Here is a 27,673-nt window from a genome sequence, read left to right as displayed (position 1 = left end):
TTGTGCGTTTAGAAAATCCATCCCACAGCCTAACACTGCCATCATCTAGCAATGTCTCCATCTCATTTGGGTAGACGCCGTTATCGTAAACGTCAATTCCAGAAAATGAGTTGGAGCAATTCGAAAGGATCAAAACTTTATAGATATTTATGCCTATTACAAGGCAATTTGCAATCGTGCTCTTTTTGTTGGCTGGCGAAAAATGAATATACACCACATGCCACATGATAGTCCAAAGTCCAAACCTAAGGTGGTCTTGTCTTTCTTTTTTTTTTTAAAAAAAAAAAATTTTAATACACGAAATCCATGCAAATCCCCCGCCCCACCTCCACCCCCGCTTACCCAATTTATTTATTAGCATCCGCCACTTGGGCTTGAGACTCTGATTAGTACTACTACTTTGCTTATAACTTCCACGCCATCAGGAGAAGAAGACGCAGGCGGGACACCTCCCCAAAAGTACAACCACCACCGCACACTGCCTACAACCACGCCCCCCCGGCCCGGAAAAAAAAAAAAAAAATTGATCGCCACCGCAATTTCACCATGCAAGACAACAATTCTAGAGAACCCCTCCTTTTATCTTCCCCAAGGGAAGCTGACAAACCAGATGATGAGTCCCAAGAATACCTCTTAGGACGCTCTAACATTTCCTTCGCTTCGTCCTTCGTCGCCGATGCTGACGACATCCCTCCCATCAACGGAGTCCGTGATTTCTTCCGAGAATTCACCATCGAGTCCAAGAAGCTCTGGTACCTCGCCGGCCCGGCTATTTTCACCTCCATCTGCCAGTACTCTTTAGGTGCCATCACGCAAACCTTAGCCGGACACCTCGGCACTCTAGAGCTCGCTGCCGTCTCCATCGAGAACTCCGTCATCGCCGGCCTCTCTTTCGGTATCATGGTAACTTATGTTAATACTACTGATTCTGTTGAGAGTTTGTCTAACGTGTGGTCAAGAGAAGTCCCAAAATTAACGTGTAAAAAGTGGATCATATTGAAAGAAGTGTATGTATCATTTAGATTCGACATGAATACCTCGTACTCAATCAATTGACATGGGTAAGCAAGATTTGCATGTTTTACTTATCAACAAAGAAATCTTTGCATGTTAAACAAAGAAATTTTTTTTTTCTCTTTGTGACAGCTCGGAATGGGAAGTGCGCTGGAGACGCTATGCGGACAAGCGTACGGAGCAGGACAGATTGAGATGCTGGGAGTGTATATGCAGAGATCATGGGTTATCCTCAATACCACCGCCTTAATCTTAATGCTTCTGTACATTTTTGCTGAGCCATTTCTGAGATTGATTGGCCAAACTGAAGATATATCAAGGGCAGCCGGGACTCTAGCGGTTTGGATGATTCCTCAGCTGTTTGCGTACGCAGCGAATTTTCCAATTGCCAAGTTCCTGCAAGCCCAGAGTAAGATCATGGTGATGGCTTGGATTTCGGTAATTGGGTTGGTGTTGCACAGTGTTTTTAGCTGGCTGCTCATGCTGAAGTTTGGGTGGGGCCTGGTGGGCGCCGCCGTGGTTTTGAACTTGTCTTGGTGGTTCATTGTGGTTGCGCAGCTGCTTTATATCTTCACCGGGACTTGCGGGCGAGCTTGGTCAGGATTTTCTTGGAAGGCTTTCCAAAATCTGTGGGGTTTTGTTAGGCTGTCTCTTGCATCGGCAATCATGCTATGGTGAGCAATTTCAAATACCAGAACTCATCTTTTATTTTATGGGCTAATTAAACTTAAAAAAAAAATTCATGGAAAGAACAATCATTATTATTATTATCATTACCGAAAATCATAGATAGATAGTAGGATTACGATTACTAGTTGTAGCTTCTTCATTCTGGGAGAGATATGAAATGATGTGGATAATAATAAGATGCACTGGGCATGAAAAGGTAAAATTTCCTTTTTGGGCATTCTAGAAAACTCCTAAAAAAAAAAAGATTTTGGGTACGGACAGTTGGGGTCTTATTCAAATAAACTATTATTTTTAGGTACCAACATTTTATCAAGACGCCCTTGGCCCTTTTTTCTTTTTTGCAGTCCGATTGTGTTTGGAAGTCAATCTAAGTCGTGAATCATGACAAGGGAACATTATGGGTTTTAAATTCGGGAGACCATAGAAAAGTGAATTATTAACATATGGCATTGCACAATCATTGCCGCAGAAAATAATGGAATATAAAATACGACAAATGTATTAATGGATGCCAACCACCATCTCCGATGCGATCATCTTTTTACTTTCCTTTTTAAGTAACTTAACAGTTACAGATTGAATACTCCGTTCATTATTTACTGGTTGGTGAGAGTTGTTCAGAATGATTTCATATGCGCAATTGTATATTCTTGCTCCGAAGAGAAGATGTTATTGCATTCTTATTGTGCTATGTCATAATTAAGGCACCATCTTCTATTTCTTACATTGTGTTCTATTCTGTGTGTGGATTAAGCAGGGGTGAGATATGATTATAGTTAGCTTCTTCCGCAAAGTCTAGTTCATAGCAAGGCATGAAATTTCTGAAAATTCAATAAAAGCATCAAACCAATATTATTGTCTTTCTTGGAAGAACGTTATGCTCTAAAAAATTCCACAATGGTTTGAATTTCGGCATAATTGATGACACAATGATAGAAAAAGATTAGTAGAGAATACATATAGTTGTTGAAGATATAAAGGAATTTTGAAAGAAATCATAATTCAGTTGTCGATTTCTTTTTTCCTGTCCTTTGTTTAATCCTTGCCTATATAAAACAAATGTTTTTAGTCTCTTTATTCTGTTTGTTAAATGTTAACATTTCCTCCTATCCCTATCTATTAGATCTCTTGCCACGAATGTTCTTTTACGTGTTGGCCTTCATTCTATCACTCTTTCCGCATATGCAGCTTAGAGACATGGTATTTCATGGCATTAATTCTTTTTGCGGGATATTTGAAGAACGCTGAAGTTTCTGTTGATGCTCTCTCCATATGGTAAGAGTTTCTGCTCTAACAGAAAAATATGAAATCTTTTTTGACAATTTGAGAGTACAACTTTGCCTTGACATTTGCTTCTTAAAGTCAAATGAGGGTCTAGTTCGAAGGGATTTGATTAGATTAGACTGACAAATAAAGAAATATACAGACGTATTTGCTTTCAACCTTCCTAATTTAGTCAGATTTGTGTCATACAGCCGGCGACCCATCTAGTGCCAATTACGGTTAAAGACAGGATTTGTTACCGTGTCAAATTTGCATTATTTTCTTGACTATGACCAATTCACCATGTGACTATGATGGAATCACACGACTGTCTTTTGATATTCTTGGTTACTTGGCTGTCTACGTTGTCAAATACCAAATTCTTAATGGTATGCTATGTTAGGACAAAACATCGACTTCCATTTACCAACTTTCATTGCTCATGCTATTGATGTTTTGGTAAGTTTGGTTCTATTGCTCTTGGTAGTTACCACCCAAGTCTCCATTTCAGTCCATGACTTCTCCGCATATTGTTTGCCAGTTATGACTTTTGTTTTTATTAACTATATCCATTACGTATTTCATTTTGCCACGACAAGGGATTTGGAATATGTCTCACCGCATAATACATAGAATTGGTAAGAACTATTACATCATTTTGAAAGGAGCAAATTACACTTCATCTCCCTATGATTTAGTATTTTTCTACATAACTCTAATATGGTTTCAAAAACTATATATAATCTGCTTATAGTTTGGATTAAAATGTCAAAATAACGATAATGGTCATTTGTAACGGAACTTTTAAAAATATCGAAATTACTCTTATAAATACATGATACACTAACCCCGTATGAGTTTATGTTTTAACATATAATTCCTTTATGGTTTAATGCTTTATCATATAACTCTCTTATGGTTTTCAAAATATACACATAATCAGTCTTGGTTAATAAATAATTTTTAACTTTATATAAGGGTGTTTTTAACATTTTAGATGATTCCGTTACGAATGATCATTTCCGTCATTTTGATACTCTAATCCAAATCATGAAAGAATTATGTATAACTTTTGAAATCATAGGGGTGTTATGTAAAAAAAAAAAACTAAATCAATGGGGGTAAAATGTAATTTGCCCTTTAGAAAGTTAATAGGAAATAAAATCTGAAGGTCAAGATTGATAGTCTGAAATCAGGATGATTTGTTAAGTTTCGTTTTATTTCTTCCTCCTACCAACTGCCAATATAAGCATGCAATTAATGCATTTGGTTCGTATTATATTGTCTCAGCTAGCATAACAGTGCAAGCGGGCCTTAGTTATCTCCAACAGAAAGTAAATCTACCTCCTTCATGTGGCAGACCATTGATAAGTTTTGTCTCCCACAAAATGTTGATTAGGATTTAAGGAGATTGGCTTGACCTGCTAGCTAAGACATGGCCGTTCAAGATGAATGGCGCAGCTTATTTGTATGTATATATATATATATATATATATAAAGGGATAAGTATTCTTGTTTTAATTCGAAATGAATTTCTGATTAGTGATAAATATATTAAATAGCGATGATGCATTTAGTGGCAAGTTTATAAAGATTCGGTGGCTTGGAACATGATTTTTTGAAAGAAAATAAAAGATGTTAATATCACTACAAAATTAAAGGACTCTTAATTCAGGATGTTGGCTTCAAGCTGGAAAGGGTCAAATAAGTGAAAAAGCACAAGGATCCATTTGCAAATGTTCTTCGTGCTCACTGTTTGAAGGGTCCCTGATGGGATATTTTACCAGCTGCATAAAAGGTTATCTTACCTTTTATCACATCAACAAATTTGACAAAGATGAAGGACATAAAGGTACCAATAAATTCCAACGGACAACTAAATAAGACCATCGACATCATCCTTTAATTAGATGGCAAGGTGGTTTGGGACCATCATCTTAATTGATTTGTCGGATGTTTTTCCACGGAAATAACATTACAGGGGTCTCTTTCTTGTACTTCTAGTCCAGTACATCTCATTTAGGACTTGGCTCATCAACTACAAGTCTAAATTGCTGTCTTATCTTTTTAAAGTGAACGTGGAAATAGAATTTCACTAGCATTATTGTTTGTGTGACAGTTTCTATTTTTTCCTTCCTTGATTAATGGAAGAGAGGGAGATGTTGTAGCTACTCATGTTGTCCTAAAACTGTTGAAATTTGCAGCACAAACTTATTGGGTTGGACAGTTATGGTTGCCGTTGGGTGCAATGCAGCTATCAGGTTCGTTAGCAGACGCTTCTTACCATTAAACGTTATTTTAATGATCCAGAAAGCATAATAATACTAAAATGAGAGAATTTTCCACAAATGATTGTCAATTATGTCACTGCAGTGTAAGAGTTTCAAATGAGCTCGGGGCAGCTCATCCAAGAACAGCAAAATTTTCTGTTGTAGTAGTTGTCGTATCGTCTTTCCTGTTAGGTGTCGTCCTTTCGGCCATTCTCCTTATCTTCCGGCAACAGTATCCATCCTTGTTTTCAAACAGCGATGAAGTTAAAAGCCTTGTCTACGAGCTTACGCCATTGCTTGCCTTCTGTATCGTTCTTAACACTATTCAGCCAGCTCTTTCAGGTGAATCTTTTATCTTCTCCCCTTTGATTGGAAGATTATCTTAACCCTCAACAACGCTGAAAGCAAAAAAAAAAAGATTGACAATTCACCAATGGCTATGCTGCAGGAGTGGCTATTGGAGCGGGATGGCAAGCTCTAGTTGCTTATGTAAATATTGCATGCTACTATCTGTTTGGCATTCCTTTAGGTCTATTGCTGGGTTATAAGATCAACATGGGAGTCAAAGTAAGTAGTTACACCGGATTAAGGTACTAGGATGAATTATATGACTATAGCTTCATTTTGGAGCTAATGGGCTGTTAAATACAATAATGTCAGGGAATCTGGTACGGAATGGTATCAGGAACGGCTGTACAAACCGTAGTCTTATTCTGGATTGTCTACAGAACAAACTGGAATAAAGAGGTATGCCAACAGTCTCTCAAGCTGTTCTTTTGTTTTTCAAGTTCTACAATGAAAAAATGCATGCAGTTTTTTTTCTTTCAACTACCTTTTATGTCCCAATTGAAATTATTTTATATAAAAAAAAGGTGTATACTTTACATTTTCACAATTCAGGGCCATTACATGGAGTCGAAAAGGGAATTAGTCCTCCTTATTATTGTATTCTGACGTTCTTGGTACGCAAATACAGGCTTCTGTCGCTGCAAAAAGAATACAAGAGTGGGGAGGGGAGCCAGACGCCAAAGCAAATGATGTAGAGACATGAAAATTGGATTCATCTAATATCCGGTCATCGAGGTTTGCCACGGACGCGTGTGTGATGAAATTTTTTGGAAGGGTCCTTCCCAACTTGGCTTCCACAGGCGGCCAAGAGTGATGTAATCTGATGAGCAGTTGCTGCTCAACCCGATGAAGCATCTCTTTGATGGTTTATAAAATTTTGCCGTTCTTAGGAAAAAAAAACCAGAGTGTACGGTTGTAACAAATACCAGAATGTTTTCTACCTCGAATTTTTCCTTTTGTTTTATCTTTTTTTTTGGTTCAAGGGAATTTCAAATCTTATAAAGGAGAAGGGAATTTCAAATCTTATCAATGCTTGCTGCAAAGAGCTCTAAGCTGAGTCTTTCTAAACTTTCCAGATAAACTTGGGCTTTTAAGAAAGCCCCATTTATAGCTGTCAACTATAATTTTCCTCTTAAATCAATTAACTAGGGAGGGTGTTGTGAATATCAAATAGGATTATCCTCCAGAAAAATAAAAATAAATCAAATAGGACGTCTGGATACTATTTCCCAGTGTTTGGTCTGCTTCCTTTGTGATTATACTTTCGAACCAACCAGCCGCAAGGCCATAGTCGTAATGGTTGGGTTTCTGGTGTTTCCCAATCAATCCTAGAGACACTCGGAGTCTCTTTTGGTGTTGCGAGGACTAAAACCAAAGGTTGAACTTTGTTTCTCCCCAAAAAGTCGAAGTCGGGCAGCTTTATTTCTTCTAGAGAAGCAGAAATTCAGATGAAAAAAAATCCATTTCGTAAGCGATAAAAGACTGATCAAGCAACACAGCAATAAGAAATGACAAACAATATGCAGGAAAGCTTTTCCGTGGTTTTAAAACATACAATCTGATAGTTTGTAGTTTGAACTAAATTGATAACGTGATGGAAATCGTCAAATTAACATGGGTAGACGAAATGACAAAAACATCCTAATATATATAAGGATAAAATGCAGAAAAGCCCCACATGATTAAGTCAACTTATAAGAAAGTCCCCTGTAATTTCAAAAAAATATAATATTCATCCCTTTTATATATAAGACAATTGTTCTGATTTGGTTAATATCTGTTTATGGGATAACACCATGATCACAAAAAAACCCACGATCATCCATTGTACACGTTAAATGCAACATCCCCTTTGATGGTTTTTTGATCTCGATAATTTTTACTTTTATTTTTTATGAACACTCACAAATCTTGTATTGATATCGTAAGGTTTGGTTTTGCTGTCCGCTCGAGAGCTTGAGAAAGATATAAGCAAATATTTTGCAAAATTTTCCTTCACTTTGTGCAAAGAAAAAGTATTCAAATTCTTACTTCAACTTCTTAAAAAAGACCCTCTAAGATAATATTATAATAGCAAAAATCTAAATTTAAAACTTTTACCATACCCCAAAAATAATGTACGTAAGACTGGTGGTTGATTTCCTTCAAGAAGATTTACTCTCTTTTCAATATATTTTCTGAAAGGTTCAGATTAAATCCAACATATATGTTTCAAAAATATAGAAGGTTTATCTGTAGGTTGAGTTAATCACAGGGGACTTTTTCGTAAGTCATAGGTATATTAAATAAAAATTAATTATAAAAAATTGTTTTCAAGTAACACTAGTTGCAAAACAAGCATGTGTGCTTCAAACACGTTAGTTTTGATAATTTTCGTCAACTTTTCAATTTAGTTCAAATCATAGAGTATCAGATTATATGTTTTGAAATCACGAGAACTTTTCTATATGGTTGCTTAATCACAAGTGATTTTTTTGCTTTTTACCCAAGTATATTTTATCAGGTGCTTAACAAACAACAAACAAGCGTTGCTTAATAAACAATAAACAAACGTTACACGACTCTTTTCTGTATACAGGAGAAAAGCGAAATCCCAATCCGAGGATCTGATTGGCTAGTTAAATTTTAGTGAGCAATACTCTGTCCCCGCAAGTCCCCGAAACTCAAAGGGGATGGATTGCTAGTGCCCACTTCCGAGGTTGCTCCGTACTCGTTGGTTGGTGCTCCTCGCTCACTTGTCATCCCACTCTGCAGCATGGAAAACTGAGATATCGCATTCAATCCTCTCTGCTGTATTTTGGCCGGATCTCACTGCTCCATGGTACTGAGCAGTGAGTCGGTGTAGCATTCGAGAGATTCTGCAATGAGAGCCGAAGTTACATCAAACAATATGTGGCTCTGTTTGAATCTCCTGTCTTTGGAGTGTTTTTTAAAAATTAATTTTTCAAATACAATAAAAATTATAACAAAGTGCTCTAAAAGATAATCTAAAAATTAGTTTAAATTTTTTTAAAATTTTACCAAATATCTCATAATAAAGTGCCAATAAAAAATATTTCAAAATATTTTTTAAAAATATTTCAAAATATACTCTTAAGATGTGTGTTTAAAATACCCCAAAAATAACTAATCCAAATGGAACATGTGTGTTTAAAATCGTAACTCTTAAGAAATTTGAGACTTGTTATTTTGTCTAGGACTATGTTAAGATAGGGATCAGAAGTCTCACAAGTTCAAACAGCTGTTGCTTGATATAAAACATACAACTTTTGGTGTAATAATCAAATTAATTGTATGAGTTGATAAATATAAATTTGCACCAAAATTGTATAAATTTACACTAAAAATTATAATCATAAGTTTTACATAAATTAATTTGACCTGAAAAATTGTCAACTTGTGAAGCCCTGATCGGTTAAAGTAGAACTTGTTCACCAACAAAAAAAAGGTTAGAGTTGACTCCCCAATTAATTTGAACTATATTTAGTCTTGGTAGCCCGAACTCCAAGGGCCTTTTATTGCTGTCGGTGGGACTCCGGACACAGTAAGGTAGGTAACTTCCTCCGTAAAAAACTTGTTTAATGTAACCCAAATTCGATAGGAGGGAAAAGAATCACTATGCCTGGTTTTTAAGTTCAAATAGTATAAAAAATGTATTGCCACTTCGCAAAATGCTTGCAACATTGTTTTTTTTTTTTTTTTTGGATGCAATTTCGCATACGATACGCTGTGATGTCAATAATTGAATGAAGCAGTAGTTGTTGCATATACTGACATTTTCCAGCATTGAAACTAATTAGTAACCCGTTATGATAATATTTTCAAACAATCCGGAACGCTTCATTCAGTTCAGAATCGTATTTTAGCTTAAGGGGTTTTGATATAATTAAGTTCAAAGCCAAATTTACATGCAATGAAATGCTACATCTCTAAACGATACTTTCCAGTACTAATCTCTGTGTAAAATCTCACAGACCTATATTTGTAGTTCCCCGATTTGCTAATATCGTGATACCCTCCTGGTTCCACCAATTTATAATGCCTTGTTTGGATTGCTTGTTTCCGTCGGAAAATATTATCGTTTTCCGTGATCACATTTCCCTATCACCTTTTTCCCTCACATATATCAAATCGCTATAGTAATTTTTCTATGAAAAATGACGAAAAATGCAATCCAAACACAATTAGTTTACTGGATTTAAGTGCTTTTGTTTGATAGTTTACTCCCAAAGTTGTTAGACTAATCCGAACATAGGGCATTGCACTTATGACTATGGCGTCACAGATGATAATATGTAAATAAAGTTGAGTGAGATGTATCATAATGTAAAAAAAAAAAACCCCATATCATATACTAGAACTATGAGTCACAAGTGAGATCTCGTTTTACCTAAAAAAAAAAAAAAATTTTTTTCCTTAGTTTAGGATTGAAAATAGGTTGGTTGAGAAATGCGTGAAACAGGCTTACAATAATTGTTCCTAGCTACTAAACTCCATCTATAGAGAGAGCCACGGTCCCCGCCGACACGATCTTTCCCACAAATCAACATATCTTTTTAACTCATTCGCTATTCGCCCACCAAACCCCTCCGTATCTCTTTCTGTCTCTCCCGATCGATCGAGCTATGGAGGAGGCAAAGGTGCCACTTCTCACCAACATAGACCGTTACTGTCATCCAAACGACGACGACTCCTTGCAAGCAGCCTTCCACAAGTCTAACAATTTGTCATTTGATGCTGATGAAGATGATATCCAGCCCATCAACGGAGCTAGAGATTTCTTCAGAGAGTTCGCCGCTGAGTCCAAGAAACTGTGGTACCTTGCTGGTCCAGCCATCTTCACTTCCATCTGCCAATATTCGATTGGCGCCCTGACTCAAGTCTTTGCCGGCCAAGTCGGAACCATCGAGCTTGCAGCTGTTTCAGTGGAAAATTCTGTTGTAGCTGGATTTGCTTTCGGCATGATGGTATTACTATTATTGGTCTTGTTATATCCCTCCCTTTGTCATGATTTTTGTATTTTTCTAAACTATTTTAGGTTGGTCATGTCGTCGTGATATTCCCAGAGTCTTCCCAATATCTTGGAAACAGTGGGATAGGAATTTGGAAAGAATAGGCTACAAAAAATGCCGATAGTAATAGTCAAATCTCAAATGATCATTATAAAATGGCAAACAAAAGCTATGCAGTATATGACAAGAATATTGTAACGTCAATGTAAACTGCAAACTATTATGCACTAGGATTTATGATGGTTTAACTTGGATCTTAGTTAAATGACTTTTGAGTTATAAACATGTACAGTTGGGAATGGGAAGTGCACTGGAGACCCTTTGCGGTCAAGCTTTTGGGGCTGGGCAGCTAAACATGCTCGGAGTATACATGCAGAGATCATGGGTGATCCTAAATGCCACGGCTTTAGTTCTAATGTTGGTTCAGATTTTTGCGGCCCAAATCTTGAGACTCATAGGACAAACACCAGATATATCGAAGTGGGCCGGGACATTTGCTGTTTGGATGATTCCACAAATATTTGCCTACGCATTCAACTTTCCAATCCAGAAGTTCTTGCAAGCTCAGAGCAAGATCATTGTGATGGCCATCATAGCCGCGGTGGCTATAGTCGGCCACGCCCTGTTCAGCTGGTTGTTTATGCTGAAATTGGGGTGGGGTCTGGTGGGTGGGGCGGCGATGCTGAATGCCTCGTGGTGGTTCATAGTGGTTGCGCAGCTTGTGTACATTTTCAGCGGCACCTGTGGTGAAGCTTGGTCTGGATTTTCGTGGAAAGCCTTTCAAAATCTATGGGGTTTTGTCAAGTTATCTCTTGCATCTGCAATAATGCTCTGGTGAGTACTTGCAAACTAATTCCAAGTTTTCAACAGCTTCCCTAACTCATCCATGCAAATCTTACTACGTCTACTCTTAAACCCCAAAAAAAAAAAAAAATCCTCGAGTTTTTGGTCCTTCAAAATTCATTTTCTTGTTGATTTTGATTCTTAAAAGAACTCTATGTAGCGCAAAATCATTATTCATACAAAATCTGTTTTGTTTACTTTCATCGGAGCCGGATTTTGTTCTTCAAAACCGTATTTTAATAAGTAACTAGCGCGATACGGAGTTGACCGCGCGTCTTTTGTCTCCTGTTCTAAGATTTTAGCTCGACAGCGAACGCATTTGTCGGGATTTCGTATACAAAACAAGTGATGAGTACAATATTATTGCCGAACGTAATTGTGTAATGAGTACATACATTTAAACTCGTGCTTGGTGAGACGGTTCCCCAAGCGAATTTGACTCTTCTAAACTCGTGTTTGGTAACACGGTTCCACAAGTGAATTTGTCGATCTCTCCTAAACTACTAACTCGGGATTCAGACCCAATCTGACTTTTCCGGTCTGAATGGGTGTTGGTTGAATTGCCTTTGAGATCCAAAATTCACGTACGTGTCTCTCCATGGTCTTCAACTTCATTGTTTGTGGTGCTTATTTAGTTAGGGATAGTTAACCTTCCTTTAGGTGCTTGACAAATTCATCTAATTTTCATGAAATTTTAAAAATTATATATATCTCCCTTGAGTTTATTATTTTGGTAACAATAACCATTCAATGTTCAAAATTTTAAATGAATAATCCAAAATGCTCTTATAAAATTGTGAAGTTTATTTTACTTTTTTATAAAATTCTTTAAAAAAAATATAGAACACGCATAAAATCTCAAATTTACTTTCAACCATCATCCCTATTATATTAAACCTTTCATATTCTCATATTTCAAATTAGTACCATTATCACCATGATTACCGCCCCATCAGTTCTTAAATTCTAAAACCTCAATCTAAGTTAAAAAAAAAAAAGAAAAAAAAATCAGCATTATTAAACTCAAAAAATTTCACCAACTACATTAATGTAACATCTTATCCCTCAAATGTTGGGGTACAAACACTAGCTCCATCCTTTTTAAACCTTCACCTTATATCTTCTTCCATTCATCTTCAAAATCCTCCAATTAAAACTAAAATTAATTTGTAATGTGTTAAAATTGTGTTCAGGACATAATTGGTTTCATACATGAATCTTGTCTTTGTTTTCATTAAATGTCTAATTGTGTGATGCATTCATATGCATAAGATTAGGAGTGGGTTATTTGATTGCCTGAAAAAATTAATATGTTAAGGTTATTATGATCATTTTATAGGATTGAGGGAGGCGAGTGTAATATTGAAAATTTCAAAAGCACTAGGTAAAATTGTTAGAAACTTCGAGGGAGATTTCTGAAATTACCCATTTATTTATCATGTTAGTTAGCTGCGGTGTCAATTCTGACTCGTTCAGTCAATTCAGATCCACGATGTCTTGGGCTTATAAATCATCGTCCACCATTTTATTGCACAAATAGCTGTGTAATACTGAAATATCCTTGTCCGTTCCTGAGTCAGTTGCCGTATGGTCTAGGGAGGGCAACGCGGGCACCCGCCCCGCGGGGTTAATGGGGAGGGGGTTGGCGCGGGACCCCGGGCTTAGAAACGGGCACCACCCCATCTCTGCTCCGTTATCCGCTTTAAAAAATTAAATAAATATAATATATAATTTAATTAGTTACAAATTTATGATAATGATATTATTAGTTATATGTATTATATAATGTCTATTAGTATATATAATATAATTGATATTATTAATTATACTAATAATTATATATGTGTACTAATACAAATTATTAATTGATTATACTAAATTTACTAATACATTTATACTAAATTTCTAATTACACTTATAATTTGTGTTAATTTAAATATAATATATAATTTAATTAGTTACAAACTTATGATAATGATATTATTAGTTATATGTATTATATAATGTCTATTAGTATATATAATATAATTGATATTATTAATTATACTAATAATTATATATGTGTACTAATACAAATTATTAATTGATTATACTAAATTTACTAATACATTTATACTAAATTTCTAATTACACTTATAATTTGTGTTAATTTTGTATAATTTCAGTGTAATTATAAATTTTATATTGAATTAATTGTATTAATGACAAATTCAATTACATCAACCATTTCAAATTGGACAGAATTCAACTTGTGAGATCTGTGTCTCTTTTCCTATCTGAATTTACTAGGAAGTTATTGAGTGAATTTTAATTGAATACAGTTATAACTGTACTCCAATGTTCACACAAGTAAAATTGATATAGAATGGCGATGTAATTATGTGGCTATATAGCGACAGGAGATTCAGATTATTCAAATTATTCAAATTGTTGGACCCAAAAGATATTATTGACATCTTCTAAATATAGCTTAAAACAATTAGAGTTTTGATCATATTCCAAAGACTAGAATGTTCCGTTTTGGTCAGATCAATGATGAATTAATAATGCCGTCCAACAGTCCAGAATAACACACGCATCCTCAAATTGACAATATAATTTATTATTCATGTAATTTGAATATTTAATCTCAATTTAATCACTGTCCACCGGCCGTAACCTTGCAGCTTGGAATTCTGGTACTTTACGTCATTAGTTCTATTTGCCGGATACTTGAAAAACGCTGAGATTGCTGTGGATTCCCTCTCCATATGGTGAGTAGCTCTGAAACTTGACAGGCATAGCCCATGTGGCCAGTTTAATCAATTGCTCAGCTTTATTGTTGTCGCAGCATCAATGTACTCGGTTGGACTGTCATGGTCGCTATTGGATTGAATGCAGCCATAAGGTTAGCAAGGAAAGGAAAAACTTAATACTACCACCGAAATGCTTTGATTGTTTCTAGAACAAGGCGTCAATCATTTACCTTATTTTCGCTAAAAATAAAGCTCATCTTTTTCTTTTTTTTTTGGAATGGTTTTAGTGTGAGGGTGTCCAATGAACTGGGAGCAGGACATCCAAGAACTGCGAAGTTTTCAGTGGTAGTGGTCACATTAACCTCGCTTGTAGCCGGAATCTTGCTTGCTCTGGCTCTGCTTATCAGCCGAAAGCAATACCCTGCTTTATTCTCCAACAGCGAGGAAGTTCAACGATCTGTATATGACCTAACACCTCTGCTAGTTGCCTGCGTCATTATTAACAGTGTTCAACCTACTCTTTCGGGTACACCATTAGACTCCTACGATGGGTTCTGAAGAAAAGTTTAACGGGTCTGTTGATTAACGTTGTACTATTGCAGGAGTGGCGATTGGAGCTGGGTGGCAAGCCTATGTGGCTTGTGTGAACATAATTTGCTACTACGTCTTCGGCATTCCTATTGGTCTAGTCCTGGGATATGTATTAAACATGGGTGTCCAGGTATATGGCTAGCTCGATCTTCCTTCTCCCATGGCCTTATCCAATTAGTTGACTAAGCTTTATTTAATGGTAGCATCAGAGGTGCAAGCTATATTACATACTTGTGAAAAGGTTTCATATTGTGTAATGACTTTCAGGGCATCTGGATCGGGATGCTATCTGGAATTACAGTTCAAAGCCTCGTCCTGCTCTGGATGATCTATAAAACTAATTGGGACAAGGAGGTGAGCAAAACTGCCCCGAGCATGCTATTAATACCGGGAATTACAAACACCTTTTTATTTGCGCATGCACAAAAATAACACCATATATATATATATATATATAGTTCAGAAAGTTCTTGTATCGAGCTTTTAATTTTCAGCATCCCATCAACTTTGTGACATGCAGGCTTCAATTGCCAGAGACAGAATAAAACGGTGGGGAGGAGAAACAGATCCCCAATGACTTGATGGAAATGCCAATAGTTAAGAGCCTGAGTCGGATATCAGCAATGGATAGTGTGGTGACTTGGGAAATGCATTTTATTAAACATTTACTTGTGTGGCAACTGGGTTAAGCTTATTAATCTAAAAAGCCTATGCTTTGAAGCGTGTTTAAAGTAGTATATATGTCTACTAATAACAGGAAGTGAGGTTCATACAAGACGACCCCCAAGAATTCAGTTTGGATGCTGAAGAATCCATTCCTGAAGCCTTCAATAAGTTCTTGACTTTGTACCCAAAGTTCCAATGTTCAGAAACAATTGATCAATTGAGACTTGACTTTGTACGGGTTGTTTTCTTATTTTCAAACGCTACATTATTGGGATTCATCTGCATTTCGCTTAAAGGAAATTACTGCAAAGCTAAAGCCTGTGCAACAACCGCAAATTGAAAGACAAAACCAACTTTACAATCTTAATTCTTCATCACAAAATGCTGTATCTCTCACCTGAAACTATCAATTAAGCATATCCTTTTAACTCATAAAGCCTAGGCTTTGGTGTTATGTATCTTGATAAGAAGGGCAGAAACAAAGTATTGGGAAGTACCAAATAGCATAAAGGAACCAAACTGTAGCCAAAGAAATAGATAAATGCTTATTTAGAGTCAATTGGACACTTTCTCAAGTTGAACAGATTCACTAATGCCACAAAGAGGCCTATTCTTCACAAGAGCAATAACTTCATCCACTTAACCGCTTGTATCAAGCTCTCCTAAAAGCTACGGCATCTTTGAATGGTAGCAGTGAAAAACTAGAGCTAATTGAGAGAAAACTCTACTTGTAGTTCATCTCTTTCCAGATGTACAAATGTAAGATTCAAGATCTTTTTTAGACCAGAATTAAGCCGTAAGTCATCTCAAACCTGTCAACATCTAATCTCTTTCAAGGCTAGAAAGGTTGAGAACCAATTTGAACATATTAAATTAGTTGATGAATCAAAAATATAGAAAGATCTGTTGAGCTTGGAGGTCAATCAAAGGATTGTCATTTATCAACAACAGTAAGAAACAAATTTTTCTAATGTCTGAGAAAATGTAGCAACCAATTTAAATCTGCTTCTGCTTATCCAAGCCCAAAAGCAATTAACAAAGTCAATAATTTCAACGGACTCCAAACTCAGAAACACATGGTGGAATTGAAGGATCAAATGATACCTACCAGTTCTTTTATACATTCCATACAACACAAAGCTAGCATACACAAAAAGTTGAAAGATACAAAACATTAAGATATCTCCATGAGGATCAAATGATACCTACCAGTTTTTTAATACATTCCATACAACAAAAGGCTAGTATAAACAAAAAGCTTTGGAGTGTTTCATATATAAAAAGTCATAAGAAAAAAATTACCTTAATGATCTTCACTTACAGGAATTATCTATAGATATTCAGAAATTTGATGAAGCTCTTAACAAAATTTTTAAGTTTTTCATTTGTTTAATAATAGGCACTCAATTATCTTGTGTTGTGTTAGGTTTACCTGTTGTTTGGTTCCAGGATAAAATATCAATTCCCTTATATTACTTGATGCTTATTATTGCTTTTTGTTTTATGGTCTCTCTGGGAAATATAGGCTAAACAAAAAGGGCCAAACTAGCTTGGAGTGTTTCTTACTCCTCGGTTCTCTGAAGCTGTTTTCGTCGTTAGTCTTGGAAATATGGATTTTTAAAAAGACTGCAATTGCAAACCCCCGTTGCTATTGCTATTGCCATTGCTGCTGTTTCTGCTAATACAACTGCTATTATCAATCGCTCCCCCACTACCATTACTACAAGCATTCCATTGCTGCTGCTCCTGCTTCGCCATTGTATCTTTTTTCTTCAATTTGATTTTAATCGGTTTGGTTATAGAGAATGGTGAAGATGATGAAGAGAGGACAGAGGTTGTTTGGGTTTTAGGGTTTTTTTTCTTGATAAATTGTGATTTTGGTTAAAGAGTTTTTATTTTAATCGGTTTGGTTATAGAGAATGAATGGGTTTAAGTTTTCTGTCCGGTTAATCGATTAATTAATTTAATATGATCCGAGTTGGGTTGTTTGAGGATTTGATTTATTAAGGGACACTTGGCGAGATTCTAAGGAGTGGTACAGGATGTGACACAGGGTGTGGAACAGAAAATCCGTTCCGGAAAATCACTCTAATCTCAAAATGGAACTGGGATCCTTTCCAATCTCAAAAATAGTAAATATTAAAAAGAAAGCAACGCAAATGGCCAAACTTCACAAATTTTATCAGGGCGCTATATATATATGCATAAACCTTTCAAGACTTCATCAGTTCATCTCTATTTGTAGTGCCTAGGCATTATGGAGGATGGTGAGAAGCCTCTTCTATCCCACATGTGCGATGGCAATGGCCAACTCAATCCACAAAATTGCCTGACACCCCCTAGTGAGTCTTCTTCGAATTCATCCCTTTCCAAATATGAAGGTGAGATTGGTCCCATCAATGGTACCGGTGACTTCTCTAAAGAGTTCTTCATCGAAGCCAGGAAGCTCTGGTACTTGGCTGGTCCATCCATCTTCACTTCGGTTTGCCAGTATGGAATCGGGGCTCTCACTCAAATCTTTGCTGGCCAGCTGGGGACCATTCAACTAGCTGCCATTTCTGTGGAAAACTCTGTCATTGCTGCATTTGGTTATGGCATATTGGTATACATACAGACTTCGGAGTTAAAACCATTTTTAGTTGGTCCATGGTTGATGTTACTATATTCTATTCTCCATGTCCTGCTCTTGATTTTTTCCTCTACTTCGCTATCTTTCCTGAATTAAGTACTTCGGTAGAATATGTACTGAATCACATCACTGTGAACCCCTAAAATGCATTCTCCTTCTCTTGATTTTTTTTTTTTTTTGCCCTACTTGAGCAGTTTCCTTGTCTTTTCTTCTTCTTCTTTCACATCTTAATGTAGATTTTCCCATACAGATGGGAATGGGAAGTGCACTAGAGACACTTTGCGGACAAGCATATGGAGCTAACAGACATAACATGCTAGGTATTTACATGCAAAGATCTTGGGTTATCCTCAATACCTTGGCACTTTGGACAGGGACGGAGCCAGAAATTTATTTTTGGGGGGGCTGAAGTGTATTAAAAAATTTTTTTTGTGACGAAATAAATATATTTAATAAGTAAAATTTAGAATCAATAATTATAAAAATAATAAAAACATATAATTATACATACCCAAAAATTTGTTATTGATTAACACTTGAAGTATTGGTAGTTGTTGCACTCGAATAACGAAGAGGAGGCAATTGCATTCTGCGAGTCTTCATCCGTTGAAAACGCTGCAATATTTGCTCATTTTCAATTGTTGCAAAAATATCCTTCTCGATGTATACAACCAGACAGTCATTCATCCACTCGTCTCCCATTTTGTTGCGCAAATCAGTCTTGACAATATTCATTGCAGAAAATACTCTTTCAACAGAAGCAGTCGCAACTGGTAGAACTAATGCCAACTGGATCAGACGATAAACCAATGGAAAAACTGTATTTTTACCAGTTTTAACCATTTGTTGAGCAAGACTTCCCAAATCTCCAACTTCTGAAAATTGAGGATCGCGTTGCACATTATAAATATAATTTCGAAGTTGAGACTCAAGATATAAATAATCGTTACTTGAGAAGTCTTCAGGATATAAATCAGCAAGACGGAGTAGTTTCTGCACATTGAATTGAGAGAAAGAACTTTTTGGATCAAGACATGCTATGCAACTAAGCAATTCCGTGCTAACTTCCGAGAAACGATTATTCATCTCTTGTATAATTAAATCAACAACCTGACATCACAACAATAATAAAATTAATAACTAAGAAAATCTGCTAACAAGTAACAAATGTAATGAAATAATAATTTCAAAAATAATACCTCACAAAAAATTTCCACGCGATAATGATGAAAATTAGTGATGGTTTGACCTCTGCGACTGCGCCTGGCATTGCCACGGATTGCTATACTGTCTTCCATATCAATCACGGGAATCATATTCAACTCACAAAAATTGTTGACTTCATCTAAAATTATTTGCCATCCCTCTTCCCTAAAGTCTTGCAATTGAGATTTCATAGTATCAATCAAACTCATGGCTTGGACAATATTTTGATCCCTTTGTTGCAAAACAAGTGACAAGTCATTTGTGATTCCCAATAAATACTTCATCAGGTGCAATGCAAAAACAAACTCATAATCATTCATTCTATCAATCAAACCCCTGGCCATACCTCTATTGTCAGAAGTGGTGGCATCATCTTGTATATTTCCCAATATTCCAATCACCGAAGCCCACATAGAGGATAGACGAAGTAATGTTAGATAGTGTGATCCCCAACGAGTATCCCCTGGTCTTGCTAAACTAGTTTCTTGATTTTTGCCTTTTCCACTAATAATATCTCCACTGTCTAAAAGTGTAACAATCTTATCATATTCTATTTGTCTTAATTGATCTCTCCTTTTACATGATGCTCCAGTTAAATTGACAATCATAGAGACATAGACAAAGAATTCACTGACAATGATATTTCCCTTAGCAACAGCAACAATAACTAACTGGAGTTGGTGAGCAAAACAGTGAATATACATCACATAGGGATTTTCTTGTAATATAAGGGCCTTCAAACCATTGAACTCACGTCGCATATTTGAAGCTCCATCATATCCTTGACCTCTCAATTTGGATAATGATAATCCGTGTTGCGCGAATAAAGAATCAATTGCATCTTTCAAACAAAGAGATGTGGTGTCAGACACATGTACAATTGCAAGGAAACGTTCAATCACACGCCCTTCTTTGTTCACATATCTCAAAACAACTCCCATTTGCTCTTTCACTGAACTGTCTCGAGACTCATCAACTATTAGGGAAAAATAATTGTCTCCAATATCATTGATTATAACACTTGCGATCTCTGAGGCACAAGCATGTGCCAGATCTTTTTGAATCATTGGAGAAGTTAGTTGATTATTTGCAGGAGCATTTTGATTTACAACCTCAAAAATCTCAGTATTTCGCTGGCTATACCACTCAAACAATTCAAGAAAATTGCCTCTATTTGAAGAACTAGTTGACTCATCATTTCCACGAAAAGCCAATCCTTGCTTCAAAAGAAAGCGGGTCACATCCAGAGCAGCAGTTAAACGGGTGCGATATGCAATATCTATTTCGCGCCCACAAGATCGTAGCACATTTGACACACTATGCCTTTGATCTTGAAAACTTTCAAACTGTATTCTAGCATCATTATGGCAACTATTCACAGCTCCAATATGTTCATTAAATCTTTCCATTGCCTTTTTCCAATTATTGAATCCCGTTTTTGTAAAGGCATCCTCTGCATATCGACCTCCCTTATTTTGTGTTTTGAAAAGAAAGCACCAAAAGCAAAACGCCGCATCTTTCGATATGCTATACTCTAACCATACAAACTTTTGATACCAACTATCTTGGAAACTTCTATGTTGTTTACCAAATGATGTTTTTGGATACATATGGCCAATCGGTTGGCAAGGTCCCCTAGTCAAATACTCTCTTCGGACATGGTCTCGAAGAGAAATATCAAATTTCTCAACTGATTTTCGTAATCCCGGATCACTAACAATATCATTTAAATTCAATTCCACACAAGATTGATTTTGAACTGGTTCACTAATATTAGGCTCATTTGAAGATTCACCACTACGGACTCGTTTAGGTTTAAAGAATCTCTCCATTTTCTGTCACAATTAAATAATTGTGGTTAAATTCAATAAAATTATGCAATTCAATAATCAATTAATTTAAAATTCATATAAATAATTCTTTAATTTAATAATAAATTCATATTACTTATATTTCTCAATTTATAAAATTCATTATATAAAATTATCAAAAAGTTAAAATAAGGTACAACTAAATACCCATATAATCTCTAATTCAATCTCATAAAATTTTGAATTTATATTTACATTCAAAATTTCTAATTCACATAATTAATTCTTAAAATTTCAAATATAAAACTAACAAAATTTTAAAAACTAAATACAACCTAAAATCTATACAATTTCTAAACTAATTTCTAATTTAAATTTAATATCATTAAATTTTTTAATGTAATCTTTCAAATTCTTAAATTACATTAACATAAACTAAATAAAAATTAATCTTAATCAAATTAATATCAAGATACTCAAAATTCAAAAATAATTTAAACATATAATTAACAAAAATATAAAGATGAATATTGTAATTTAAACCAAAAAACTAACCTAAAAGATTTATGTGAATGGAATGGTGGAGAGTTGGAGTCTTGGAGCCTTGAATTGAAGGCTTGAAGCAGGATGGTAGAATCTCAACTGAAGCTTCTTGGAGTTCTTGGAGCCTGGCGTCTTCTTCTTGGAGTTGGAGTCTTGTTTGCCCTTTGGCACTGGCGGCATGCTTTTGCATCAGATGAAGCCTTAGGGCTTCATCTGATGTATTTTTTTTTCCCCTCATTATACAAAACGACGTCGTTCCACTAAAAGTGAAACGACGTCGTTTTGTATTTAGAGGGCAAAAAAAAAATTCAAAATAAAATGGGTCATTGAAATGGGAGTTGTTTTGAGATATGTGAACAAAGAAGGGCGTGTGATTGAACGTTTCCTTGCAATTGTACATGTGTCTGACACCACATCTCTTTGTTTGAAAGATGCAATTGATTCTTTATTCGCGCAACACGGATTATCATTATCCAAATTGAGAGGTCAAGGATATGATGGAGCTTCAAATATGCGACGTGAGTTTAATGGTTTGAAGGCCCTTATATTACAAGAAAATCCCTATGTGATGTATATTCACTGTTTTGCTCACCAACTCCAGTTAGTTATTGTTGCTGTTGCTAAGGGAAATATCATTGTCAGTGAATTCTTTGTCTATGTCTCTATGATTGTCAATTTAACTGGAGCATCATGTAAAAGGAGAGATCAATTAAGACAAATAGAACATGATAAGATTGTTACACTTTTAGACAGTGGAGATATTATTAGTGGAAAAGGCAAAAATCAAGAAACTAGTTTAGCAAGACCAGGGGATACTCGTTGGGGATCACACTATCTAACATTACTTCGTCTATCCTCTATGTGGGCTTCGGTGATTGGAATATTGGGAAATATACAAGATGATGCCACCACTTCTGACAATAGAGGTATGGCCAGGGGTTTGATTGATAGAATGAATGATTATGAGTTTGTTTTTGCATTGCACCTGATGAAGTATTTATTGGGAATCACAAATGACTTGTCACTTGTTTTGCAACAAAGGGATCAAAATATTGTCCAAGCCATGAGTTTGATTGATACTATGAAATCTCAATTGCAAGACTTTAGGGAAGAGGGATGGCAAATAATTTTAGATGAAGTCAACAATTTTTGTGAGTTGAATATGATTCCCGTGATTGATATGGAAGACAGTATAGCAATCCGTGGCAATGCCAGGCGCAGTCGCAGAGGTCAAACCATCACTAATTTTCATCATTATCGCGTGGAAATTTTTTGTGAGGTATTATTTTTGAAATTATTATTTCATTACATTTGTTACTTGTTAGCAGATTTTCTTAGTTATTAATTTTATTATTGTTGTGATGTCAGGTTGTTGATTTAATTATACAAGAGATGAATAATCGTTTCTCGGAAGTTAGCACGGAATTGCTTAGTTGCATAGCATGTCTTGATCCAAAAAGTTCTTTCTCTCAATTCAATGTGCAGAAACTACTCCGTCTTGCTGATTTATATCCTGAAGACTTCTCAAGTAACGATTATTTATATCTTGAGTCTCAACTTCGAAATTATATTTATAATGTGCAACGCGATCCTCAATTTTCAGAAGTTGGAGATTTGGGAAGTCTTGCTCAACAAATGGTTAAAACTGGTAAAAATACAGTTTTTCCATTGGTTTATCGTCTGATCCAGTTGGCATTAGTTCTACCAGTTGCGACTGCTTCTGTTGAAAGAGTATTTTCTGCAATGAATATTGTCAAGACTGATTTGCGCAACAAAATGGGAGACGAGTGGATGAATGACTGTCTGGTTGTATACATCGAGAAGGATATTTTTGCAACAATTGAAAATGAGCAAATATTGCAGCGTTTTCAACGGATGAAGACTCGCAGAATGCAATTGCCTCCTCTTCGTTATTCGAGTGCAACAACTACCAATACTTCAAGTGTTAATCAATAACAAATTTTTGGGTATGTATAATTATATGTGTTTATTATTTTTATAATTATTGATTCTAAATTTTACTTATTAAATATATTTATTTCGTCACAAAAAAAAATTTTTAATACACTTCAGCCCCCCAAAAATAAATTTCTGGCTCCGTCCCTGTCTGCAATTGCTGTTTGTCTGCATGCCTTTCTGGGCTGGCTTGTTATGATGAAGCTGCGATTGGGACTTCTGGGTGCGGCCTTGATGCTTAATGCATCATGGTGGTTCATAACGATAGGCCAGTTCTTGTATGTCATGTCTGGGAACTGTGGTCGATCTTGGTCTGGATTCTCCCGGAAAGCCCTAAGAAATCTCTCAGGATTTGTCAAGTTGTCAGTTTCATCAGCTGTAATGCTTAGGTAATTAAGTTCTCGTGGCTTTTTTTATTTCTTGATTTCCTTTAGACGCAGATTGTTTTTTAATCTGCAGTTACTATTAAATTGAAAGATGTGTAAAGATCAAGTTCAATTAAACTTCAAAGCCATCCCGCTGCTTGAAATTTAATCATGTAAAACGATACGTAATCTAGAGTGATTCGCTTTTGAATGTTACAAATTTTGCAGCTTGGAGATATGGTATATTATGGCGCTGACACTTGTTGTTGGACATCTAAAGAATGCTGAAGTTTCCGTAGATGCTTTGTCTATATGGTAAGTTGAATCTATATGGCTGGGGCATGCGGCCGAGCTTGGTCTGGATTTTCCTGGAAAGCTTTCACAAATCTCTCCGAGTTTGTCAAGTTATCCATTTCATCAGCCGTGATGCACTGGTATGTAATTTTAATTTTAGCAGCCGGTGGCAGCTGCTTCGGATTACCTGACTGGAAGTTGCTGGGGGAAATTTTCCCAAAAAAAAAAAAAAATTCTCAGATTGGAAATTTTGAATTGATTTAATGGCATACGTACGTTCTTTTTATTTTTAATTTAATGTACGTTCTAATTGATAATGTGGTGAAATTATCTTGCATTTTGCAGCTTGGAGGTATGGTATATTATGGCCCTAACACTTGCTGCTGGCTATTTACCGAATTGATGCTTTTGTCTATATATGGTGAGTTAGAATCAGGCCGGGTGAAAGGTTGACAAATTACTAATTAACGTGTTTTGAAATAAATTATATTAATCATCAAGTCAGTAACTTAAACATACATACAAAATGTGTATGTACTTCTGCAGTTAATAAAAATTTTAGTTAAGAAAATAGAAAATAGACAACCTGAGCTTAGTGGTTTAGGCTTTACAGCTTTAATGGTCTGTGGCATATTAACCTAGAAGTACATAAATAACGACGTCGATAGCCAATCAATGCCTTCACCAGGTTAATTATTATTATATATAAAAAAAAAAGAAAAAAAGAAAAAGCCAACTTCAATTCCGCTGCTATTAAAACTTGTACCATATATTAGTTTTATGAATTCTTATGCTTTTCACTATATATTCATGCGAGAAAGCTAAACCTTTCTCACGATTGTTGAGCAAAGATTTTCGCTATGTTTTTTTTAACCTTAAACTGATTGGGAGATGTAGCGAGGATAACTGCAACTAGATTTTCATTATTGGCAACTTCTTATGAATCTCAAAGTGCAGCTGATTTCTCTTAAACCTATTAAAGGGAACTCACACTGGGCTTGTGGCGCTTAACATTATATGCAGGCATATGCTGCTGAAGAGAGACTAAAACTGTGGGGAGGGGAAACGGAGGCTCAAATTGATGAAGTAAAATGAATGGCTTCCCGACCTGTAACGATGAACCATTCTGAGTTTCTTTGTTCGATGTTTCGTTTGGCAATGACATTGAAAATAGCCAAAAATTTATTGATGGGTTTGGGTCCTACGGCACAAAAAAGGAAGGAATCCGTTGGACCCATTCACTGGTAGGATTTTCTTTTCATGGTTTGTCATCTTGAGTCTTCTATAGCATACATCATATAACCATCCTAATTTGGTGACACCTCATTATATTCGTAATTTCTGCTTTCAATTTTAGCTGAATACCTGCAGTCATCCACATTAAAAAGCTCAACCTTCCATGAGCAAATTCGCGCTTCAGTAGACGAGATATCAATCTATGTGAAGATAACAGACAATCATTTCTGGCAAAATCAAAATGCAAGTATCAAACTCCTGATGCTTGAGATTAGCAGTAGCCAAGAAAAACTACGATTGGTTATCTGCCAGACTTGACGCTATAAGAAATTATGGCCCTTTTGTTAAGAGCAACCCTGTTCTCAGCTATCATATCATGAAACGGACAGAAATAAACACATGTACCCAAATTTCATACGAGGCCAATCACTATCCAAGAATTCAAGGCCGAAATGGTAGTAGGTTCTCAACATTCTCCATTTTGAATTGCTATACTACAGTTTCAGTTCCCCAACCCTGGAAAAGTGGAACTAAGGAGACACATGCAGATTTCTTCCACCCCTAGACTATTAGAAAAGAAACATACTTTCATTTCCCAGATTCATTCAAAAATTAGATTTTAAAACATAACTACTAAAGTCTAGCCAACCAGGCAAACGCTATCATTTCAAAACTAAATTGTTTTATTGATAGGAACTAAGTGGAATCCATAAATCCACCCAGACACACAACATAATCCCAAAACTAATAGCATCTATAAGCTTTAGATTAAAACCGCACCCAATTACAATAAGCAGGCTCGAAATTTACAGAGACTCAAGACAAATAATTCGAACCAGATAGCAAGTCATGAAACCTCTGTAAGATCATAACAAGTATAGCGAACCAGAAAGCACAATCGAGGGATATATGATAGATTAAATTTGATCTCTAAGTAGAGCAAATTTTAACGCCTAACATCCCAAGTAAATGCTAGCATATACCATAAAAATCCATCCATAGTGCTGAAATTAATCTGCTGAATAACATTAAAAACATCCATAAAAAGGGTCCAATAACATTCATTTCATAGCAACAAAATTTAAGGGGTAAATCCAAAAAAGTGCCAAATTATAATACTACTAATAAAACCTCAGACTTAGTAAATCCAAGAAGCAAAACAACCTAAGCAGTGAGAACAACAGCCCCACCAGCTTCCTTAATCTTCTTCTCAGCAGTCTTGGAAACGAGCTTGGCCTTAACAACAACAGGTTGATTTTCAGGCAAAACTCCCTTACCCAAAACCTTAAAGTATCCGAACTGGGTGACATCAATCAAAGGGACGTTGTCCTTGGTAGCTTTGTCCTTAGCTTCTTGAGGAACCAAAGACCAGAGCTTATCGATGTTGACAATGGGGCAATGGAATTTGTTACGGAGCTTGTGGAAGTACCTCATACCAACTTTCCCGAAGTAACCCGGATGGTACTTGTCGAATAGTATCCTGTGGTGGTGCATGCCTCCGGCGTTACCTCTTCCTCCGGGATGCTTGCGGTGCTTGCCGATCCTTCCGTGGCCGGCGCTGACGTGGCCCCTCTTCTTTCTGTTCTTCTTGAAACGGGTCGTCATGGTGGCGGACTCGGGATGTGGGGAAGAGAAGGAGGGTTTTTGGAGCGGCTGGGGAGAACAGAGGAGGGCGCTAGGGTTTGTTGGTATATGTAGTAGGGCAAAAAATCTGGACGGCCCTCAACTTATTAAGTTTATAGATGTTTAGCCCTCCAATTATTAAGTGTATAATTTCTGTCCCTCAAACTTGTAAAAGGTATATTTCTCACCCTTTTAATTAGAGATAACTTTAGAAATTTCCTCTGAGATTTTTATTAATATCACTTGACATTTTTAAAATTTCAAAAATATTACTACCATCTCCTAAAATCATATTTTTTTTTGTAACGATCTAAACCTTGTATCATTCAAATATTCTTATAATAATCATTTTATAAGAGAGATATTTTTCTTCCAATTCCACCTTTTTTTGTTATCTTATATTGAATTTTTTACCAAATTGATTATACTATAAGATTTACATTATTTACCTATAAATTTTCTGTTCCATAATTTTCTGCCTAAAAGTTGTTAAACTAGCAAAGATAATTTTGTCAATTCATATGCTATGATAGTGATTGATGGTCTTTAAAACTTAAAAGGGGCCAAGTGATATTATC

The 27,673-nt window shown here is 35.8% G+C and overlaps 7 protein-coding genes across 7 annotated transcripts; 4 read left to right on the top strand and 3 right to left on the bottom strand.

The window, feature by feature from the left end:
- The first annotated feature begins 417 nt into the window (after positions 1-417).
- LOC113753656 (protein DETOXIFICATION 29-like) lies at positions 418-6,611 on the top strand. Its single transcript, XM_027297869.1, has 8 exons — positions 418-903; positions 1,147-1,688; positions 2,893-2,979; positions 5,172-5,228; positions 5,341-5,579; positions 5,686-5,804; positions 5,898-5,984; positions 6,214-6,611. Exons 1-8 carry the CDS (start codon positions 547-549, stop codon positions 6,286-6,288), a joined length of 1,563 nt encoding a protein of 520 aa, XP_027153670.1. The 5' UTR covers positions 418-546; the 3' UTR covers positions 6,289-6,611.
- Positions 6,612-10,098: 3,487 nt separating this feature from the next.
- Positions 10,099-15,708, top strand: LOC113751532 (protein DETOXIFICATION 30-like). Its single transcript, XM_027295571.1, has 8 exons — positions 10,099-10,552; positions 10,890-11,431; positions 14,107-14,193; positions 14,271-14,327; positions 14,463-14,701; positions 14,778-14,896; positions 15,034-15,120; positions 15,287-15,708. The coding sequence occupies exons 1-8, from the start codon at positions 10,211-10,213 to the stop codon at positions 15,341-15,343; spliced, it is 1,530 nt and encodes a 509-aa protein (XP_027151372.1). The 5' UTR covers positions 10,099-10,210; the 3' UTR covers positions 15,344-15,708.
- A 2,857-nt stretch (positions 15,709-18,565) lies between these two features.
- Positions 18,566-19,763, bottom strand: LOC113751534. Its single transcript, XM_027295572.1, has 2 exons — positions 19,261-19,763; positions 18,566-19,171 (listed from the first exon to the last, which is right to left on the bottom strand). Exons 1-2 carry the CDS (start codon positions 19,678-19,680, stop codon positions 18,584-18,586), a joined length of 1,008 nt encoding a protein of 335 aa, XP_027151373.1. The 5' UTR covers positions 19,681-19,763; the 3' UTR covers positions 18,566-18,583.
- Positions 19,740-21,099, bottom strand: LOC113752751 (zinc finger MYM-type protein 1-like). The gene is made up of 2 exons (XM_027296819.1): positions 19,848-21,099; positions 19,740-19,786 (listed from the first exon to the last, which is right to left on the bottom strand). Exons 1-2 carry the CDS (start codon positions 21,097-21,099, stop codon positions 19,740-19,742), a joined length of 1,299 nt encoding a protein of 432 aa, XP_027152620.1.
- Positions 21,100-21,952: 853 nt separating this feature from the next.
- LOC113752749 (zinc finger MYM-type protein 1-like) lies at positions 21,953-23,581 on the top strand. Its single transcript, XM_027296818.1, has 2 exons — positions 21,953-22,900; positions 22,990-23,581. The coding sequence occupies exons 1-2, from the start codon at positions 21,953-21,955 to the stop codon at positions 23,575-23,577; spliced, it is 1,536 nt and encodes a 511-aa protein (XP_027152619.1). The 3' UTR covers positions 23,578-23,581.
- Positions 23,582-23,775: 194 nt separating this feature from the next.
- Positions 23,776-25,790, top strand: LOC113752748 (protein DETOXIFICATION 30-like). The gene is made up of 5 exons (XM_027296817.1): positions 23,776-23,966; positions 24,171-24,257; positions 24,582-24,588; positions 25,260-25,322; positions 25,608-25,790. The coding sequence occupies exons 1-5, from the start codon at positions 23,776-23,778 to the stop codon at positions 25,788-25,790; spliced, it is 531 nt and encodes a 176-aa protein (XP_027152618.1).
- A 681-nt stretch (positions 25,791-26,471) lies between these two features.
- LOC113751638 (60S ribosomal protein L27a-3) lies at positions 26,472-27,149 on the bottom strand. Its single transcript, XM_027295718.1, has one exon. The coding sequence runs from the start codon at positions 27,075-27,077 to the stop codon at positions 26,637-26,639; it is 441 nt and encodes a 146-aa protein (XP_027151519.1). The 5' UTR covers positions 27,078-27,149; the 3' UTR covers positions 26,472-26,636.
- Between the last annotated feature and the right edge of the window lie 524 nt (positions 27,150-27,673).

The sequence above is a fragment of the Coffea eugenioides genome, chromosome 11, assembly GCF_003713205.1.
Source record: "Coffea eugenioides isolate CCC68of chromosome 11, Ceug_1.0, whole genome shotgun sequence".
In the NCBI taxonomy this organism is placed as follows: Eukaryota; Viridiplantae; Streptophyta; class Magnoliopsida; order Gentianales; family Rubiaceae; genus Coffea; species Coffea eugenioides.
The sequence above is the reverse complement of the archived record's forward strand: the minus strand, read 5'-3'. Positions and strand labels throughout refer to the sequence as shown.

Excerpts from the sequence above, each read along its gene's own strand:
- LOC113753656 (XM_027297869.1), top strand. The coding sequence starts at position 547 with ATGCAAGACAACAATTCTAGAGAACCCCTCCTTTTATCTTCCCCAAGG. Across the intron at positions 5,580-5,685 it reads TATTCAGCCAGCTCTTTCAG|GAGTGGCTATTGGAGCGGGA; the intron begins GTGAATCTTTTA and ends GCTATGCTGCAG. Across the intron at positions 5,805-5,897 it reads AGATCAACATGGGAGTCAAA|GGAATCTGGTACGGAATGGT; the intron begins GTAAGTAGTTAC and ends CAATAATGTCAG.
- LOC113751532 (XM_027295571.1), top strand. The coding sequence starts at position 10,211 with ATGGAGGAGGCAAAGGTGCCACTTCTCACCAACATAGACCGTTACTGT. Across the intron at positions 10,553-10,889 it reads GATTTGCTTTCGGCATGATG|TTGGGAATGGGAAGTGCACT; the intron begins GTATTACTATTA and ends AAACATGTACAG. Across the intron at positions 14,897-15,033 it reads TATTAAACATGGGTGTCCAG|GGCATCTGGATCGGGATGCT; the intron begins GTATATGGCTAG and ends AATGACTTTCAG.
- LOC113751534 (XM_027295572.1), bottom strand. The coding sequence starts at position 19,680 with ATGTGGGCTTCGGTGATTGGAATATTGGGAAATATACAAGATGATGCC. Across the intron at positions 19,172-19,260 it reads GCGTGGAAATTTTTTGTGAG|GTTGTTGATTTAATTATACA; the intron begins GTATTATTTTTG and ends TTGTGATGTCAG.
- LOC113752751 (XM_027296819.1), bottom strand. The coding sequence starts at position 21,099 with ATGGAGAGATTCTTTAAACCTAAACGAGTCCGTAGTGGTGAATCTTCA. Across the intron at positions 19,787-19,847 it reads CAATTTAACTGGAGCATCAT|TGGAGATATTATTAGTGGAA; the intron begins GTAAAAGGAGAG and ends ACTTTTAGACAG.
- LOC113752749 (XM_027296818.1), top strand. The coding sequence starts at position 21,953 with ATGGGAGTTGTTTTGAGATATGTGAACAAAGAAGGGCGTGTGATTGAA. Across the intron at positions 22,901-22,989 it reads GCGTGGAAATTTTTTGTGAG|GTTGTTGATTTAATTATACA; the intron begins GTATTATTTTTG and ends TTGTGATGTCAG.
- LOC113752748 (XM_027296817.1), top strand. The coding sequence starts at position 23,776 with ATGAAGCTGCGATTGGGACTTCTGGGTGCGGCCTTGATGCTTAATGCA. Across the intron at positions 23,967-24,170 it reads TCATCAGCTGTAATGCTTAG|CTTGGAGATATGGTATATTA; the intron begins GTAATTAAGTTC and ends CAAATTTTGCAG. Across the intron at positions 25,323-25,607 it reads CGGAGGCTCAAATTGATGAA|TCATCCACATTAAAAAGCTC; the intron begins GTAAAATGAATG and ends GAATACCTGCAG.
- LOC113751638 (XM_027295718.1), bottom strand. The coding sequence starts at position 27,077 with ATGACGACCCGTTTCAAGAAGAACAGAAAGAAGAGGGGCCACGTCAGC.